Below are 16,122 nucleotides of genomic sequence, written 5' to 3'. Positions count from 1 at the left end.
AGTGTATACTTGTTTTGCAAATCAAACTGCAAAACAGTACAGTGTACATCGATCATGCGCTCCCTCACACATACAATTACGATCAATTTTTGTAATGTGCGGCGTATGCCGCGACGAGGAAGAGAAGATTACTTGTCTGAAGCTGTCTCCCTCGTCGCAGCGAGGCGCAGTGAAGGGCGGTCGTCCCGGGGGCGGACCGCCGCCGTAGACGGCGTCCCCGGCTGTGGCGTAGGGCGGCACCGGCGGTACGGGAGGCAGGGGCGGACCCGGAGGCCCGGCAGGCCCGGGGTAGTTGCCGTAGCCGCCGCCGCCGCCGCCGCCGCTGGCGCCGTAGTGCCCCCCTGGGCCCGGGTAGCCACCGCCGCCGCTTCCGCCACCGCCGCCTCCGCCGTAGCCACCGTACCCTCCGTAGCCTCCGTGTGGAGGAGAGTATCCAGGTCCGCCAGCTGTCCCAAACAGAGCATTTATTACACTGCATTACATTAGAAGAGCAACTCAACAGCTACAGTCTGTCAGAACTAGAAGGCGAGACCCCTTTCTTTTTACCTAGCTACACTATCTGATCAAAAGTATCCACACTTATTCCTCGGCCGGCCGCTGTCGCCGAGCGTTTCTAGGTGCTTCAGTCCGGAACCGCGCTGCTGCTATGGTCGCAGGTTCGAATCATAATGGTTCAAATGACTCTGAGCACTATGGGACTTAACTTCTGAGGTCATAAGTCCCCTAGAACTTAGAAGTACGAGGGCTATCCACAAAGTACATTACGTTTTCGTTTGTGTCCGTTAGGGGCGGGGCTAGCGCGGCCATCTTGGTGTCATGGCATTCCGCCGCTCAGTCGGCATCCTGCCGTGCTAGTGAGAGGTTCGTGCTGTACTCCGTTGAGTTACTGTGAAAGCGTTAATTGAAAATGCCGCGAAGTGTGAAGTGCGTGCTGTAATAAGGTTTCTGACTGCAAAAAACTGTACACCGATTGAAATCTATCGGCAGCTTTGTGAAGTGTATGGGGACAACATAATCACTGAAGGTGGAGTGCGTCAATGGGTCATAAAATTTAAAAATGGCCGAACTAACGTTCACGACGAAGAGCGAAGTGGAAGACCCAGCATAGTGACTGCCGAACTTGTCGAAAAAGTCGATGCCGCGGTCCGTGAAAACCGTAATTTCATAATAACGGAACTCTCTATGAGTTTTCCACAAATTTCACGAAGTTTGTTGCACGAAATCATTACCGAAAGGCTTGGTTGCCACAAGTTTTGTGCAAGATGGATACCAAAAATCTTGACAGAAATTCACAAAAATCAGCGAATGGCTGCAGCGTTAACGTTTTTGGACGCTTACGAGAAAGATGGCGACTCAGTACTCGATCGCATCGTTACTGGTGACGAAACATGGGTTAAGCATGTGAACTGCGAGACAAAATTGCAGTCAATGCTGTGGGGGCACACAAATTCCCCCCAAAAACCCAAGAAATGCATGCAGACAATGTCGGCAAGGAAGGTGATGGCGACTGTCTTTTGGGACAGAAAAGGTGTGATTTTTGTGGATTTCCTGGAAAGAGGCACTACAATAAACTCTCAAAGGTATTGCAAAACTTTGCACAACCTCAGAAGAGCAATACACAACAAGCGCACGGGAAAGTTGGGCTCAAAGATCTTGCTGATTCACGACAACGCCCGGGCCCACACGGCAAATGCGACTCGTGAAGTTCTCGAATCTTTTAAGTGGGAGTTGTTTCCTCATCCGCCGTACAGTCCCGACCTGGCACCGAGCGACTTCCACTTATTTCCTGCAATGAAGAAGTGGTTGGCTATGCAGCGTTTTGATGACGACGCACAGCTTCAAGAAGAGGTAACCACGTGGTTGAAGGCGCAGGCGGCCGAATTTTACGATGAAGGAATTTCCATGCTCGTCCATCGCTACGATAAGTGCCTTAATTTAAATGGCAACTATGTAGAAAAGTAGTATTTAAGTGTGGCTTTCTTCTGTATATAATAAAAAAATTTCCAATACTTTATTTATTTTTAATTCCAAAACGTAATGTACTTTGTGGATACCCCCGTACTTAAACCTAACTAACATAAGGACATCCATGCCCGAGGCAGGATTCGAACCTGCGACCGTAGCGGTCGCACTGTTCCGAACTGTAGCGCCTAGAACCGATCGGCCACCCCGGCCGGCGCAGGTTCGAATCCTGCCTCGGGCATGGAAGTGTGTGCTGTCCTTTGGTTAGTTAGGTTTAGGTAGTTCTAAGTTCTAGGGGACTGATGACCTCAGAAGTTAAGTCCCATAGTACTCAGAGCCATTTCAACCTCCTATAGAAATATATGGAAGAAAACTTAAACTCTCATGAACAGGAAAGGAAGGCAGCTACCCATTATGAAAAACCATTCCATCAAAATAGAGTTGTTAACAAGAAAAAAATGATACTAATATTGTGGTTCCATAGTCCTGGCAAGACTTTATCTTTCAGAGTGACTGCTACTTCATCCTCTCTTTGTGGCGTAACTGCGACACAGGATAAGAAGGAGGGTAAAGTTTAGCATCCCCGATACAGAGATAAGCTGGAGGAGGAAGGGAAAGCCAGTTAGCCGTAGCCTTTTCAATAGAACCATCCACGTATTCTCCTAAAGCTATTTAGGGAAATCACTGAAACCCTAAATCTGATTGAACGGCGTTTGACTCCCACTAATCTCATATACTAGTCCAATGTATTAATCGCCTTGTTTGGAGTACTGCGGTGGCCGCCGTGGCCAAGCGGTTCTAGGCGCTTCAGTCCGGAACAGCGCTGCTGCTACGGCCGCAGGTTCGAATCCTGCTTCGGGCATGGATGTGTGTGCTGTCCTTAGGTTAGTTAGGTTTAAGGAGTTCAAAGTCTAGGGGACTGATGACCTCAGATGGTAAGTCCCATGGTGATTAGAGCCATTTGAACCATTTGAGACACTTATTAGTGCATGTTAATAAGTCGTGTGTCCAACATTCGCCTTTATGTCGGCTTGAACTCTGCTGGGGACATTTTTAATGAGGTGTGTGAATGTCTGTGGAGGAATGGCAGCCCATTCTTACTCTACAGCAGATGCCAGAGAGGGGAGCGCTGTTGGACGCTGGCATCTGGAGCGAAGACGACGATCTAACTCATCCCAAGGATGTTCCATTAGATTCAGGAGCCGTCCTCACAGCTTCAGTTCTGCCAGTACCTCGTCTCCTACTATCCAGACTTCACAGAAGCTCCGCTGAAGAGTGACAATCTCATTCTGGAAACATCCCCCAGGCTGTGGCTAAGCCATGTCTCTGCAATATCCTTTCTTCCAGGAGTGCTAGTTCTGCAAGGTTCGCAGAAGAGCTTCTGTGAAGTTTGGAAAGTGGAGACGAGGTACTGGCAGAATTGAGGCAGTGAGGACAGGTCGTGAGTCGTGCTTGGGTAGCTCATTTGGTAGAGCACTTGGCCGCGATAGGCGGAGGTCCCGAGTTCGAGTCTCGGTCCAGCACACAGTTTTAATCTACCAGAAAGTTTCAACGTGGGATTAATCACCTTATCTAACGAATAAGTCGCGAATGTAAGTAAATAAAGACTTATTTACTCTATAATACGACATAATTTACTATTAGGATGGCACTTACGGTAGGCATTGTAAGGTGGCCGCCCGTGGTGATTCGAATCCTGGCCAAGGGGATCAGGGCGGTAGCTAGGTCCTGGCGCATCGCCAATATAAGGATCTGAAACAGAGACAGTTTCGGCCAACGATTGTTAAAGAATATTCGAAATTAATCCCTTGAATGAGAATTTCTTGACATCAGCTGTATTAGGTAAAGATCTACCACCCAAAAGTGATATGAAAATTTTAGCTGGCCCTGTATACAGGGTGAAAAGTATTTAAACCGACAAACTCTGGGAGGTTGTAGGGGCATCAAAACAAATATTTTTCCCTAATGTCATTTTTTCCTATGAGGAGTATTTAAGCCGGTAGAGGAAGATTTCTCTGGCGGCAAATTAACTAAACCAACAAACAATTTTGCATTTTTTTTATGACCAAGAGACAACACATTAACACAAACCAATTTCAATTACAGTAGATTTTCAAAAATGCCTCCATTGACACGTAAACAAAAGTTACACCGTCGGATCATGTTCTGTCTGTCACGGGCAAAAACCCTAGGAGTATCCTGAATTGTTCCTGCTGCTGCTACTATCCGGGCAACCAGATCCTCTTCTGATGCAACAGGAGTTGCGTAAACAAGGTTGCGCATCTCTCCCCACACAAAAAAGTCCATAGGGGACATATCTGGGGATCGAGCAGGCCATGATACAGGACCACCTCTGCCAATCCACGTTTCTGGGAACGGTCGGTCCAGGAATCGACGCACACGACGACTGAAATGTGCTGGCGCCCCGCCATGTTGGAACCAGATGCGTTGTCTTATAGGGAGCGGGACGTCTTCCAGCAATTTTGGCAATGCTCTGGCGAGAAAATTGTAATAGTGCCTGCCATATAATAGACTAGGTAGCAGATACGGCCCAATAAACAGTCCCCAACAACACCGACCCACACATTAACGAAGAACCGCACTTGATGAGCGCTAGTAACTATGGCATGTGGGTTATCTCAACTCCAAACATGCGAACTGTGCACATTGAAGACTCCATCACGCCCGAACGTAGCTTCATCGGTAAACAACACAGAGGATGGAAATGTAGGGTGCATTTCACACTGTTCCAGGTACCACTGCGAAAACTGTGCTCTGGGTGGATAATCTACTGGTTCCAGGTTGTGGACACGCTGTAAGTGAAACGGACGTAACAATTGCTCTCGAAGGACTGTTCTTACATTCGCCTGATTCGTCCCCATGTTACGTGCAATTGCACGAGTGCTGATTGAAGGATCCCGCTCCACATGCCGCAAGACAGCTTCCTCAAATTGCAGCGTTCTTACCGTGCGACGGCGTCCCTGTCCAGGTAATCTGCTAAATGTCCCGGTCTCACGCAGACGTTGGTACACAGCAGCAAAGGTCGTATGATGCGGGATACGGCGATTAGGATATTGTTGTCGATAAACCTGCTGTGTAGCTCGTCCGTTGTGGTGCGCTACGTAGTACGCACCAACCGTATCAGCGTACTCACTCCAGGTGTATCGCTCCATTAGTAATAAGAGACAATGCACTACTACACTGGTGGACAGCAGTTGCCTACAGCTGAAGAGCGTAATACGGCCTCTAACAACTGAAGAGCGTAATACGGCCTCCACTGGTTTAAATAATCCTCATAGGAAAAAATGACATTAGGGAAAAATATTTGTTTTGATGTCCCCTACAACCTCCCAGAGTTTGTCGGTTTAAATACTTTTCACCCTGTATATCAGTACTGTGTAATAGATGTATTACCTAATAAAGCTAATGTCAAGGAATTCGCATTCAGCGAATTAATTTCTAATTATTTCGTACAGCTATGCATCATCTACAGTGTTTGCTCTTTGAGACATGCGCGTAAGTGTTAAAGATGAGTCGTCGAGTTACTTAAAAGTGGTAACTGTGATGCACTGTTTACTGACTCATGAGATTTTCGTAGTAGTCGTAATCGGCGTCGTATATGATGCGCAGCCCGTCGCGCTGGTTGTAACGGCTGAGGCGGCAGATGCGGAAGCGGTCGCTGTAGACGGCGGAGCGGCACTGGAAGCTGGCCTGGCGCAGGCAGTCATCCAGGCACTCGCTCAGCGTGCGGCCCGTGATCTCCGTCTGGAAGTCGCCGCCCAGACGGCTGTTCCGGTACCGCTGAAACGCCGTGTCCGGCCGCCTGCCGTCCGCGAACAGGTGCTGCGTCACCGAGTTGTCGGGGAACTCGCTTCCTCGAGCTGCAAAAGAAAAGCATTCTACCTTTACAACGGGATTCGCTATATACACGAAAAATACGGGGTGTATCAAAAGAATCATCCGAGTTTAAAAAATCGTTGTTGTTGATGTGGTCTTCACTCCTGAGACTGGTTTGATGCAGCTTGTAATGGTACTTGAATTACGTAATCATTACGGCACCTCACCTCAACCTCTCGATACCAGCAATATTGTACCGTGTTTCTGTAAAGTAGTTAACATATTTCTGAGACAACATTCAGATTTGATTTCATTAATGTAGAAGTGCTTTGATACATCGATATGCTTATATTGCAATGATATTATTCTTATGTGTATTCTTTCTTTTGTCACTATGATCTTTGACGTACTTGTAACTCTGATTTTTGGGCACGTAAGCGGTTATTAGAGAGTCAAGTCTTGGTCGTCATGTTGAAAAGACGCAAATTGTAGTCAGTTTATAAAATCTGAACTTTAACAGTGAGGAAGATATTTCAAGTATGTTTTTTATATTGTGAAGTGATGTTTTGTGAGTTACGAGATATTGCAACAAAAGTAATAAAAAATAAGTGTAACTTAAATTCAGAGTGCCGATTACTTTTTTACATCACCATTGTCTTAACTTGCAAAAGTTTATCTCCAAGAATGGTTTATGAAACACATCTATAAAACTTTTGAATATCGCAGAATAACACCTAGGCCTCTTTGCATCCGAGCTTGGAATCATCACTACCTAGATTTTCGACGATTGAGCCATGAGTTCACAACGAGACCAACGAGACCAGCGTGGGAAACACGAAAAGATGAGTGCCTAATTTATCCAATGTTTCATGAAATGACTTTATTAACTGTGCTCTAATGACACCTGCCACATAATGTAACTTTGTTGTTGCCCAAAAATGCAATATTTAGCAGCGTGAGCAACACTACAATCATAATTAAATTTTACCTTTGTTGTGGTAGGGTTGTTAGGAGCTCTCCATGCTACTCTATCCTGTGCAAGCTTCATCATCTCCCAGGACCTAATGCAACCTACATCCTTCTGAATCTGTTTAGTGTATTCATCCCTTGGTCTCCCTCTACGATTTTTACCCTCCACGCTGCCCTCCAATACTAAGTTGGTGATCCCTTGATGCCTCAGAACATGTCCTACCAACCGATCCCTTCTTCTAGTCAAGTTGTGCCACGAACTCCTCTTCTCCCCAATTTTGTTCAATACCTCCTCCTTAGTTATGTGATCTACCCATCTAATCTTCAGCATTCTTCTGTAGCACCACATTTCGAAAGCTTCTATTCTCTTCTTGTCTAAACTATTTATCGCTCAAATGGTTCAAATGGCTCTGAGCACTATGGGACTTAACATCTGTGGTCATCAGTCCCCTAGAACTTAGAACTACTTAAACCTAACTAACCTAAGGACATCACACACAGCCATGCCCGAGGCAGGATTCGAACCTGCGACCGTAGCAGTCGCGCGGTTCCGGACTGCGCGCCTAGAACCGCTAGACCACCGCGGCCGGCTATTTATCGCTCATGTTTCACTTCCATACATGGCTACACTCCATACAAATACTTTCAGAAACGACTTCCTGACAATTAAATCTATACTCAATGTTATCAAATTTTTCTTCTTCAGAAACACTTTCCTTGCCATTGCCAGTCTACATTTTATATCCTCTCTACTTCGACCATCATCAGTTATTTTGGTCCCCAAATAGTAGAACTCCTTTACTACTTTAAGTGTCTCATTTCCTAATCTAATTCCCTCAGCATCACCCGACTTAATTCGACAACATTCCATTATCCTCGTTTTGCTTTTGTTGATGTTCATCTTATATCGTCCTTTCAAGACACTGTCCATTTCGTTCAGCTGCTCTTCTAGGTCCTTTGCTGTCTCTGACAGAATTACAATGTCATCGGCGAACCTCAAAGTTTTTATTTCTTCTCCGTGGATTTTAATTCCTACTCCGAATTTTTCTTTTGTTTCCTTTACTGCTTGCTCAATATACAGATTGAATAACATCGGGGATAGGCTACAACCCCGTTTCACTCCCTTCCCAACCACTGCTTCCCTTTCATGCCCCTCGACTCTTATAACGGCCATCTGGTTTCTGTACGAATTGTAAATAGCCTTTCGCTCCCTGTATTTTACCCCTACCACCTTCAGAATTTGAAAGAGAGTATTCCAGCCAGCATTGTCAAAAGCTTTCTCTATACAAATGCTGGAAAAGTAGATTTTCCTTTCCTTAATCTATCTTCTAAGATAAGTCGTAGGGTCAGTATTGCCTCACGTGTTCCAATATTTCTACGGAATCCAAACTGATCTTCCCCGAGGTCGGCTTCTACCAGTTTTTCCATTCGTATGAAAAGAATTCGCGTTAGTATTTTGCAGCCGTGACTTATTAAACTGATGGTTTGGTAATTTTCACATCTATCAACACCTGCTTAAAAAATCGCAACTATTATGTTATCTGAGACATGTGTGCGAACAACGTACTGTTGGAAAGAGCAAACTCTGGAGTTTTGTTTGGTTCCCGCTAGGTAGCACCAGTGTGCGCCCACTTCAGTTCTCGTAAAAATGATGTTGGGACAACAGAAAGCGTTATGTGTTCTACGTTTTGCGCGGTGCGGTTCAGTAATAACTGTTCAGCGTGACTTTCGTACTAGGTATGGTGTGGATCCTCCTACAGCACAGAGCATTAAACGGTGGCATGAACAATTCCGAGAAACAGGTTGTTTGTGTAAAGGCAAATCGCCGGGCAGTCCCCGAGTGTCTTACACACACGCCGAACGCAACCGCCGTAGTTTCGCAAGGAGGCCGCAGAAATCCGTTCATTGTGCAGCTCGACAGCTCATGTCCTCGATGTCCGCTTGGCGTGTGTTGCGTCGTCGTTTACACATGAAACCGTACATAATTCAGCTACTGCAAGCTCTTCGTGAAGGTGACCAACAACGTGTGACGTTCTGTAATTTCGTTCTTGCCAATATGGAGGACGACAGTTTTCTTCCACGCTTAGTGTTTAGTGGCAGCATTCCATTTAAATGGAAAGGTGAACAGTCATAATGGGAGAATATGAAGTACGAAACAACCACATAGATTGTACGACATGAGAGAAATTCTTCAAAATTTAATGTGTTTTGTGCAGTTTCATGGGAAAATGTGTATGGTCCATTTTTCTAAAGGCTAGGCGCAAATTGAGACGCGTATAGCACGTGTGACGTGACACGACACTACAGCGAGACACGCACGTGCCGCACGGGTCGCGCGGGTCCAGCGCATATTGCGACGCGTACACCATACTTCGCACGAGCCGACTGGCGACGCTCTGCGCTGACTGAACCGAAGCGCGCGCAACCTCTTATCTTTCTCAAACGATTTTACAGAAACTGAAAATATATGATTTTTACCTTACTTGTAACGTTATATGTCAGCTTCGTGACGAAGTGCCGATCACCTCGCTAATGACCTTCTTACTGTTCAAAAATGGTTCAAATGGCTCTGAGTACTATGGGACTTAACTACTGTGGTCATCAGTCCCCTAGAACTTAGAACTACTTAAACCTAACTAACCTAAGGACATCACACACATCCATGCCCGAGGCAGGATTCGAACCTGCGACCGTAGCAGTCGCGCGGTTCCGGACTGCGCGCCTAGAACCGCTAGACCACCGCGGCCGGCTTTCTTACTGTGATGTACACATTTTAGTAAGACACTACGCAAAACTCAAAAAGTTTGCAACGAAAATTAGGGGTCGCTATGGTTTTTGGTTTGGTGCGTATTAAACCATATGTTGCTGGGTATGAAATTTAGCTAACATGCTGAATTTTTGTTTAGACTTGGGAGGAGATCTCTATCTGCCTCCGATCTCGAGAAAATTGATCCCATGTAGCGCGCTCACTTCCGATCTCACGCCCGCGAGAATGAAATACTCGCAACATCTCTCGTATCTCCTAAACCGCTCAAGACATCGAAACGAAAGTTTGGTGAATGATAGCACACAAAGAGGAGAGTGTTTTGCCAATTATTAAACACACGGAAATTTCTCATCTATGGCGATACATCACTACTTATACTTACTTTTTTATTTATTTCACGCCATTGACTGTAATTTTTTAAGAGTTATCGACAGCTAGCGAAACAGGAGCTTCCTAGTATGAAAATAAACATGAAATTTCTTCTTTTATGTTACTGCAAACCGATACTATGAGGTTTTTCGTAAGTATTGAGCTCTGTGATTGCCAATTACTTGTTTAATGAGGCCCTCCGTTTCGGAATTCTGTCTCAATAGCTGCTGTGAGATGAGTTTGGCAAATTACACTGTGACAAAGGAAGTACAATTAAACCAGTCACCAAGAGAAATGTGGCCTTTACACATAAATGGTGATGCTTCTTCGAATGAGAAAAGGTTAACAACTCACACAAATACAGATTGGCAATTCCGTTGGAATTTTGGTGGAATCCCCGTAACCCATCGTATTTTTAACACTGAGCGACTGGAATGGAAATTTACCAAAGTATTTTATTCCTTCTCTTGATCTGAGAGGTATTAAAATAATGACGAGCGTTCCTTCAGGCGGAATGATAGGCACATGCCAGATACTGTTTACTCACCTAGGGCTTGCCAAACTGACAATGCGTGATCGCGAATAAAATAGTTGTTATTGAGAAAAATAAACAATTGATCTGTCGCACAACACAATGGTCAGTGTATTGTCAGCACCGAAGGATAATGCGCGCGACAGGAATGCACAAGCTAGCCATGTGTGCTTGTGAGATAGGGTTCGAAAAACATTGTCATGAAAGTAGATCTGCCTTTGTCAGCAGCACATTTCAACAAATTAAATATATCTAATCATAACACTCTTTTAGGATATTCCTACTTTCGTAATAATACCGACTATTTTCTTCATTTGTGTAGCCTGTTGTTGTATAATTAATTTATTAATGCTGATAATGTCCATGCAACAATTGAAATGCTTTTTCTCATCAAGGCGAACCAATTAAAACATTGTTATTTGTGACTGCTTTTCGAATATTTCTAGCTTGCAGTGGAAATATGTTGTTCACATGCATGTAGTACAGTGTGTCGTATTACATTATTACATCCATATCAGAGTAATCACAGTGAAACTTATATACTTCAGATCTTGGACGCTTTTTACCGCAAGCACAAAGGGATCACACCTGTGGAGATTATCCCTTTCTAAATTTTTGTAACAGATCGTACAGATACGCTAGCTTACTAGCAGCGAGAATATAACCTTGCTTTACTTTCCTGCCTTGATTCTTAATCACATGATTTATAATATTCCTTGCTTTCTTATTCACTACCCTCTGTCCCTTCTTGCGATCTGAAAACATCGTGGAGGCATATGGTGCAATTCCAGAGGCCAATGGCTCATCAGTTACTGAAGTATACATTTTTCTTGACAGAAGAAAAACAAAACAAAACTATGCAGATATAAATAACAGAAAAGTATTACGTGCTAACGAAGAAAGCTGGAGCGTTTAAATGGCGAGAAACGAAAGACTACCCAAAGGCAATAAAATCCAGTACACAGTAAGGCAAAATTTATCGTATTGGCAATACTACCAATGCTGATATGCGCCGTTCCAATGTGAGCATATGGCCGAGCTACTTTTCCAGTCCCCGCCTTGCGAGGCAAGCGCGACGCGCGGCGAGAAACTGTGCCTCAACCACAACGCCGCGCGACCTGGCGCAGGCGCGTGTCGCGTCCCAGTTGCGTCGCGTCGCAGTTTGGGCGGTCCCATTTGAACCCGTGATGTTACAAAAACGCGCGCTGCGCTGCATCGCGCTATACGCGTCTCAATTTGCGCCTAGCCATATACAGAAAGCATATATCTCGATATGCTTGAGAACTTTCTTTTCCCACAGTTGGAGGCTGATTCGAATGACTTAGTTTACCAACAGGAAATGCTGGCATCTGGAAGTGCGGGAATTTTTAAATCCAAGTATTACTATACCGAATGTTTCAGCTTTGCATTACTGACCTCCAAGGTCACCGGACCTGACTGTGATTATTTCTTGTTGGGTTTATAACAGACTGTTTATGTGCCTCTGTTGCCAACAACAATGAATGAACTAAGACATCGCATAACAGCAGCTGTGGAAGCTGTAACTCAAGACGTGCTCGCTGCAGTGGGGGGAACAATTTGAATACTGCATTGACATAGGCCATGCATCTCAAGGGAGACGTGTTGAACACCTATAAAAAGATACGAAAAAAACGTTTTGAGTTTCCCGTTCATCAAAAAATGAAATTCATTGTATATGTTTCTTAGTTTCAGAAATATAGACGTGCCAAATCACATGATTCTTTTTGATACACCCTGTACTTTGCCTGACACAAAAAGAGAAGCAACCAGAACACATCATCGGATGCCAATGTAATACTTTGTAAATGAATGCGCCATTGGTGGGTATGTAAATGATTAGGGTTGCAATTCTCTGTAATGGGTACGACAGCCATCAACAGTGTATTAGTACTGTTAGAGTTCAGTGATATTACTAGGCCTGGGATGTGAACAGCATCAGACATTGAGTGATCGCCGTGAAGAACGCAGATGTGTCGCGTATTCGTGAGAGACGCCGTTACCAGCACCTGGCACAGAGTTTGAAAGGCTTCTCATTGTGGCCCTCCATTTGACCAGCTGGTCGAATCGCACAGGTTTGTGCGGCATTCGGATGTGACACTGGCCCAATGTTGGACTGCGTGGGAACGTGACGGGAGGCATACTTGTCAAGGTTCCGGCCGACCGCATCTGACTACGACAAAAGAGATTCGCCGTATTGTGCAGCAAGCACATCTTAACCTCTTCACATCTGCACCTGCCATCCGAGAACAAGCAATAAACTCCCTGCAGCTTTCAGTATCATCCCACATCATTGGTCTGAGACCAGGAGCAGTCAGAGTAGGGAATGGCATAGCATTATGTTCTGCACTACCAGGGATGATCATCGTCATCGAGTATGGTGGCGATGTGGGGAGAGGTCTCAATCTTCGCATGTTTTGGAGAAGCACAGCTGTGCTACTGCTGGAGTCAGTGTGTGGGAGAACCATCTTGTATGGCTTTGTGTGAAGGCTGACATTGACAGAGGAAACTAACAGTACAACAGTACATCCTGCGTCCTCATGTGTTACCTCTCATAGGACAGTATCGTGGTGCCATTTTTCAACTGGAAGATGTTCGTCCACTCACCCACTTTACTTTTTGCCTTCAATATCGCATTCAAGATTGTTTGGTTCTATATCGGGATTGTTCTTCCTGCAGTGTTAGTTGTACGTCAACAGTTACACACAGTAATGTGGATAGGCTTACTTATGAAATGCTGGCCGAGATGCGCATTGCGCATGTGTTCACTGAATGCAGTGGAAGAACGACACGGCGACGTTACATTGTGCTGTTTCCGTAGGGACGGCAGTCACAGCACAGAACTTTTGCTTCATCTGAGATTTTATGCATTGCTCTGTGTTATTACTGAACGTTTTTGTAATTGCATATCACAGGCTTTTTCGTTGTTGTGAAGGATTTTTCACAAAAACAAAGGTTGTTGGGATAACAATCTGTTCGAGACATTATTACATCATTACTCTGTAAAGAGCCACCAGAGACCACAGTCACTTACACTAAAACACTCAGAAAACATCTCTGAACAATCCCCGAAAATTTGTCGACGGAGTTCGGGTTCATCCTGTATAAATAAAGGCGAACTGCCATGAACCGCATTTAATACAGTTTTCAGATGTAGAAGTATAACATAACCAGTAGCGATAAATTTAGTGCCCACAAATTCTAAACTGAAGTAATTTCTACTATCAGAACCTCAAAAAATACAAAATAACGGTCACTGAAGATGCAGAAACAACTGTGAAACGTATTTGGGCATAAAAAACACAAAATTGTATCCTAGCAAGAAAGTGCATCGTGTTAATTATTATGCGCATGAGTACACAAATAAAGAAAAACAGTGCGGCATTCTACAGACACTCTGCCAGGTATCCGATTTTAATAAAGAAAATCACACTATAAAATTACTACTTACTTTTAGATTAAACTTTTCTGTTGTCATCACGAGTCGGAAAATCACACTAATCTACGAGTAATATTAAGTTTACGTTGTTACAGTAAGATGCCAATGTGTGCCTTCTTACCAGTGCAGTTTTGAATTTTGTGATTTGTCAGATTAAATCTTGTTCGTTATAAAGTACACATCTTAATGTAATGATATAAAGCTGTTATCAGTTGAAGATTGGAATTAATTTTCGAAATATATCATGGGTAACAAAATAAACTACATCTTGATTTTGAATTTTGCGTGCAATATGTTATTGCCACATAAAATTAAACTGGAATTCAGGATGACAGGTCATTCTGTTACCGATTTAAAGTATCTCATTACGTGCACCAGTTTTCATGTGGGTCGAACAAAGCCACTTACACGTATCCAGGCACACCAAGTCAAATAGGTGGTGTGATGGGCTGTTGCTCGTCTGCAGGTCATCTCTCTGAGACATGGAGTCCTCTTCCAGAAGAATGCACAGTTGAGTCTGTTCGTTGTATTCAATTGCGCGACAAAAGAACCTGTTAACAAAACATATCGTAAAAGCTGTTCTTGTAAGCGTATGCAACGCTAGGCGACAAACTAATCGAGGCAGAAGATACCGTTTGATTTGTAGTCAGAACAGTAGAGCATCAGTTATCTGAATATCTATCAACCGAAACATCGGTTCACCAAAAGCGTTTCATGCGCCAAGTTTAAATTTGCGCGCGTGTTATATAGAAGTTCCGCAGACACTGGGTTGGCTCCACGATGGGCAGACCAATCCGGCGGTTTTCCCCTACTTGCCAGTCGTCATTGTTGGAAACTATGGAATTTTCAGAAATTGAAGAATGCGATAAGGAAAATATTGAAGACTGGCTCGAATGTGATGAAATGATTGCCAGTGTCATCGACGACCGACGCTCTTGCGACAGCGACCGTGCCGGGAAAGAACCATCCAGTGACGGAACCTTGAGACGGCTATGAACAGGTTTCAACAAGAAGAAGGACCTGATGCTTTCCAATTGCTGTCTTTTAAATGTTTGCGAGATTTAGCGGCAAAAAAGTCTCACCTCTAATGGCCGTTTTGGTCTTTTCAGACTAGGCTATGTAGTCAGTCCTCTGTGTTATTTATAAAACGTATGATGCAAAATGTATAGTACAGTTTCGTGTCAAATTTATCGTATCTGTGTTTGAAAATTATATGAACATTGGTACAATATGTTTTCGTAAATGATTGATTATCCGAAAAATCAGTTAACCGGTACCCTCCATTACCGATTTTTTCAGATAGTCGATACACTACTGTATTTATTTATCAAATATTACGAAATACATACAATTTAAAATCATAAATTTAAGAAATGAGGGACAGAGCTAATATGTACGCATTCTTAAAGTTAATAATTCAATAATACTGAATGGATGACATTTAAACTACAAGATTAGGGCTGTTAATTAGAACACACACATTTAATCAGAGTTCAACATCTAATGAATGAAGCAGAGGGAGAAACATTTATAAAAGCACTGAAGGGTCCTCGGTACTTTCTCAAAGAGCAGTCTCTGACAATATGCTGAACATTAATTAATTTAGAGAAGTCCACTTCATTTGTACTAATTATTTATTCAAACCACTACCGATTTCCGGATTTTAAAATCTCATCTTCAAGTGTATAAAATAACTGTATTTGGTAACAAACTGTCCGCCGTCGGGCAGCCGCACAGTAGGAACGCCAACTACTACTAGTTGGCGTGTTATGTGTCACCAAATACAATAATATCGAACACCTGAAGATGGAATTTTAAAATCCCGAAACCGGTCGTGGTTTGAATAAATAATTAGTACAACGGAAGCAGATCTCTCTAAATTAATTATCATGCCTCTCAGTTGCGGATGCCTACGTACCAAATCTTGTGCAACATGCAGTACGGTTTGGTCTTGGGCCCCACAACCACAGGCTGGAGAGTCTCGGAGTCACCACTCGTGCATCAGAGCACTGCACCTGACGTTACTGGTTCTTATCCTGTTTAATCGTGTCTAATCACTTCTCTTCAGATCAAATTCTAGTAGACTGGCAGATGGATCTTGAACACATTGATCTTTTATTGTTGAAGCGTTCCATCTCTTGCACCACTCTCCTTTAAGGTCAAACTTCTTGTTGTTTCTTCCATTATGCCACAGTTGAGTGCGTGATGTCAAGCGGTCTGGAGGACGGT

General features: G+C 43.9%; 1 protein-coding gene across 1 annotated transcript in view; it reads right to left on the bottom strand.

Annotated features, from left to right (window-relative positions):
• LOC126470011 (uncharacterized) overlaps positions 1-16,122 on the bottom strand; it is a 169,321-nt gene that overhangs the window by 79,773 nt on the left and 73,426 nt on the right. Inside the window, exons 7-10 of the mRNA XM_050097489.1 lie at positions 14,302-14,444; positions 5,544-5,843; positions 3,619-3,714; positions 133-446 (exon numbers count right to left, since the gene is read on the bottom strand). Of these exons, the coding sequence (XP_049953446.1) occupies positions 133-446; positions 3,619-3,714; positions 5,544-5,843; positions 14,302-14,444 (853 nt within the window). The remainder of the gene's footprint in view (positions 1-132; positions 447-3,618; positions 3,715-5,543; positions 5,844-14,301; positions 14,445-16,122) is intronic.

This window comes from Schistocerca serialis, chromosome 3 (genome assembly GCF_023864345.2).
Source record: "Schistocerca serialis cubense isolate TAMUIC-IGC-003099 chromosome 3, iqSchSeri2.2, whole genome shotgun sequence".
NCBI lineage: Eukaryota > Metazoa > Arthropoda > Insecta > Orthoptera > Acrididae > Schistocerca > Schistocerca serialis.
The sequence above is the reverse complement of the archived record's forward strand: the minus strand, read 5'-3'. Positions and strand labels throughout refer to the sequence as shown.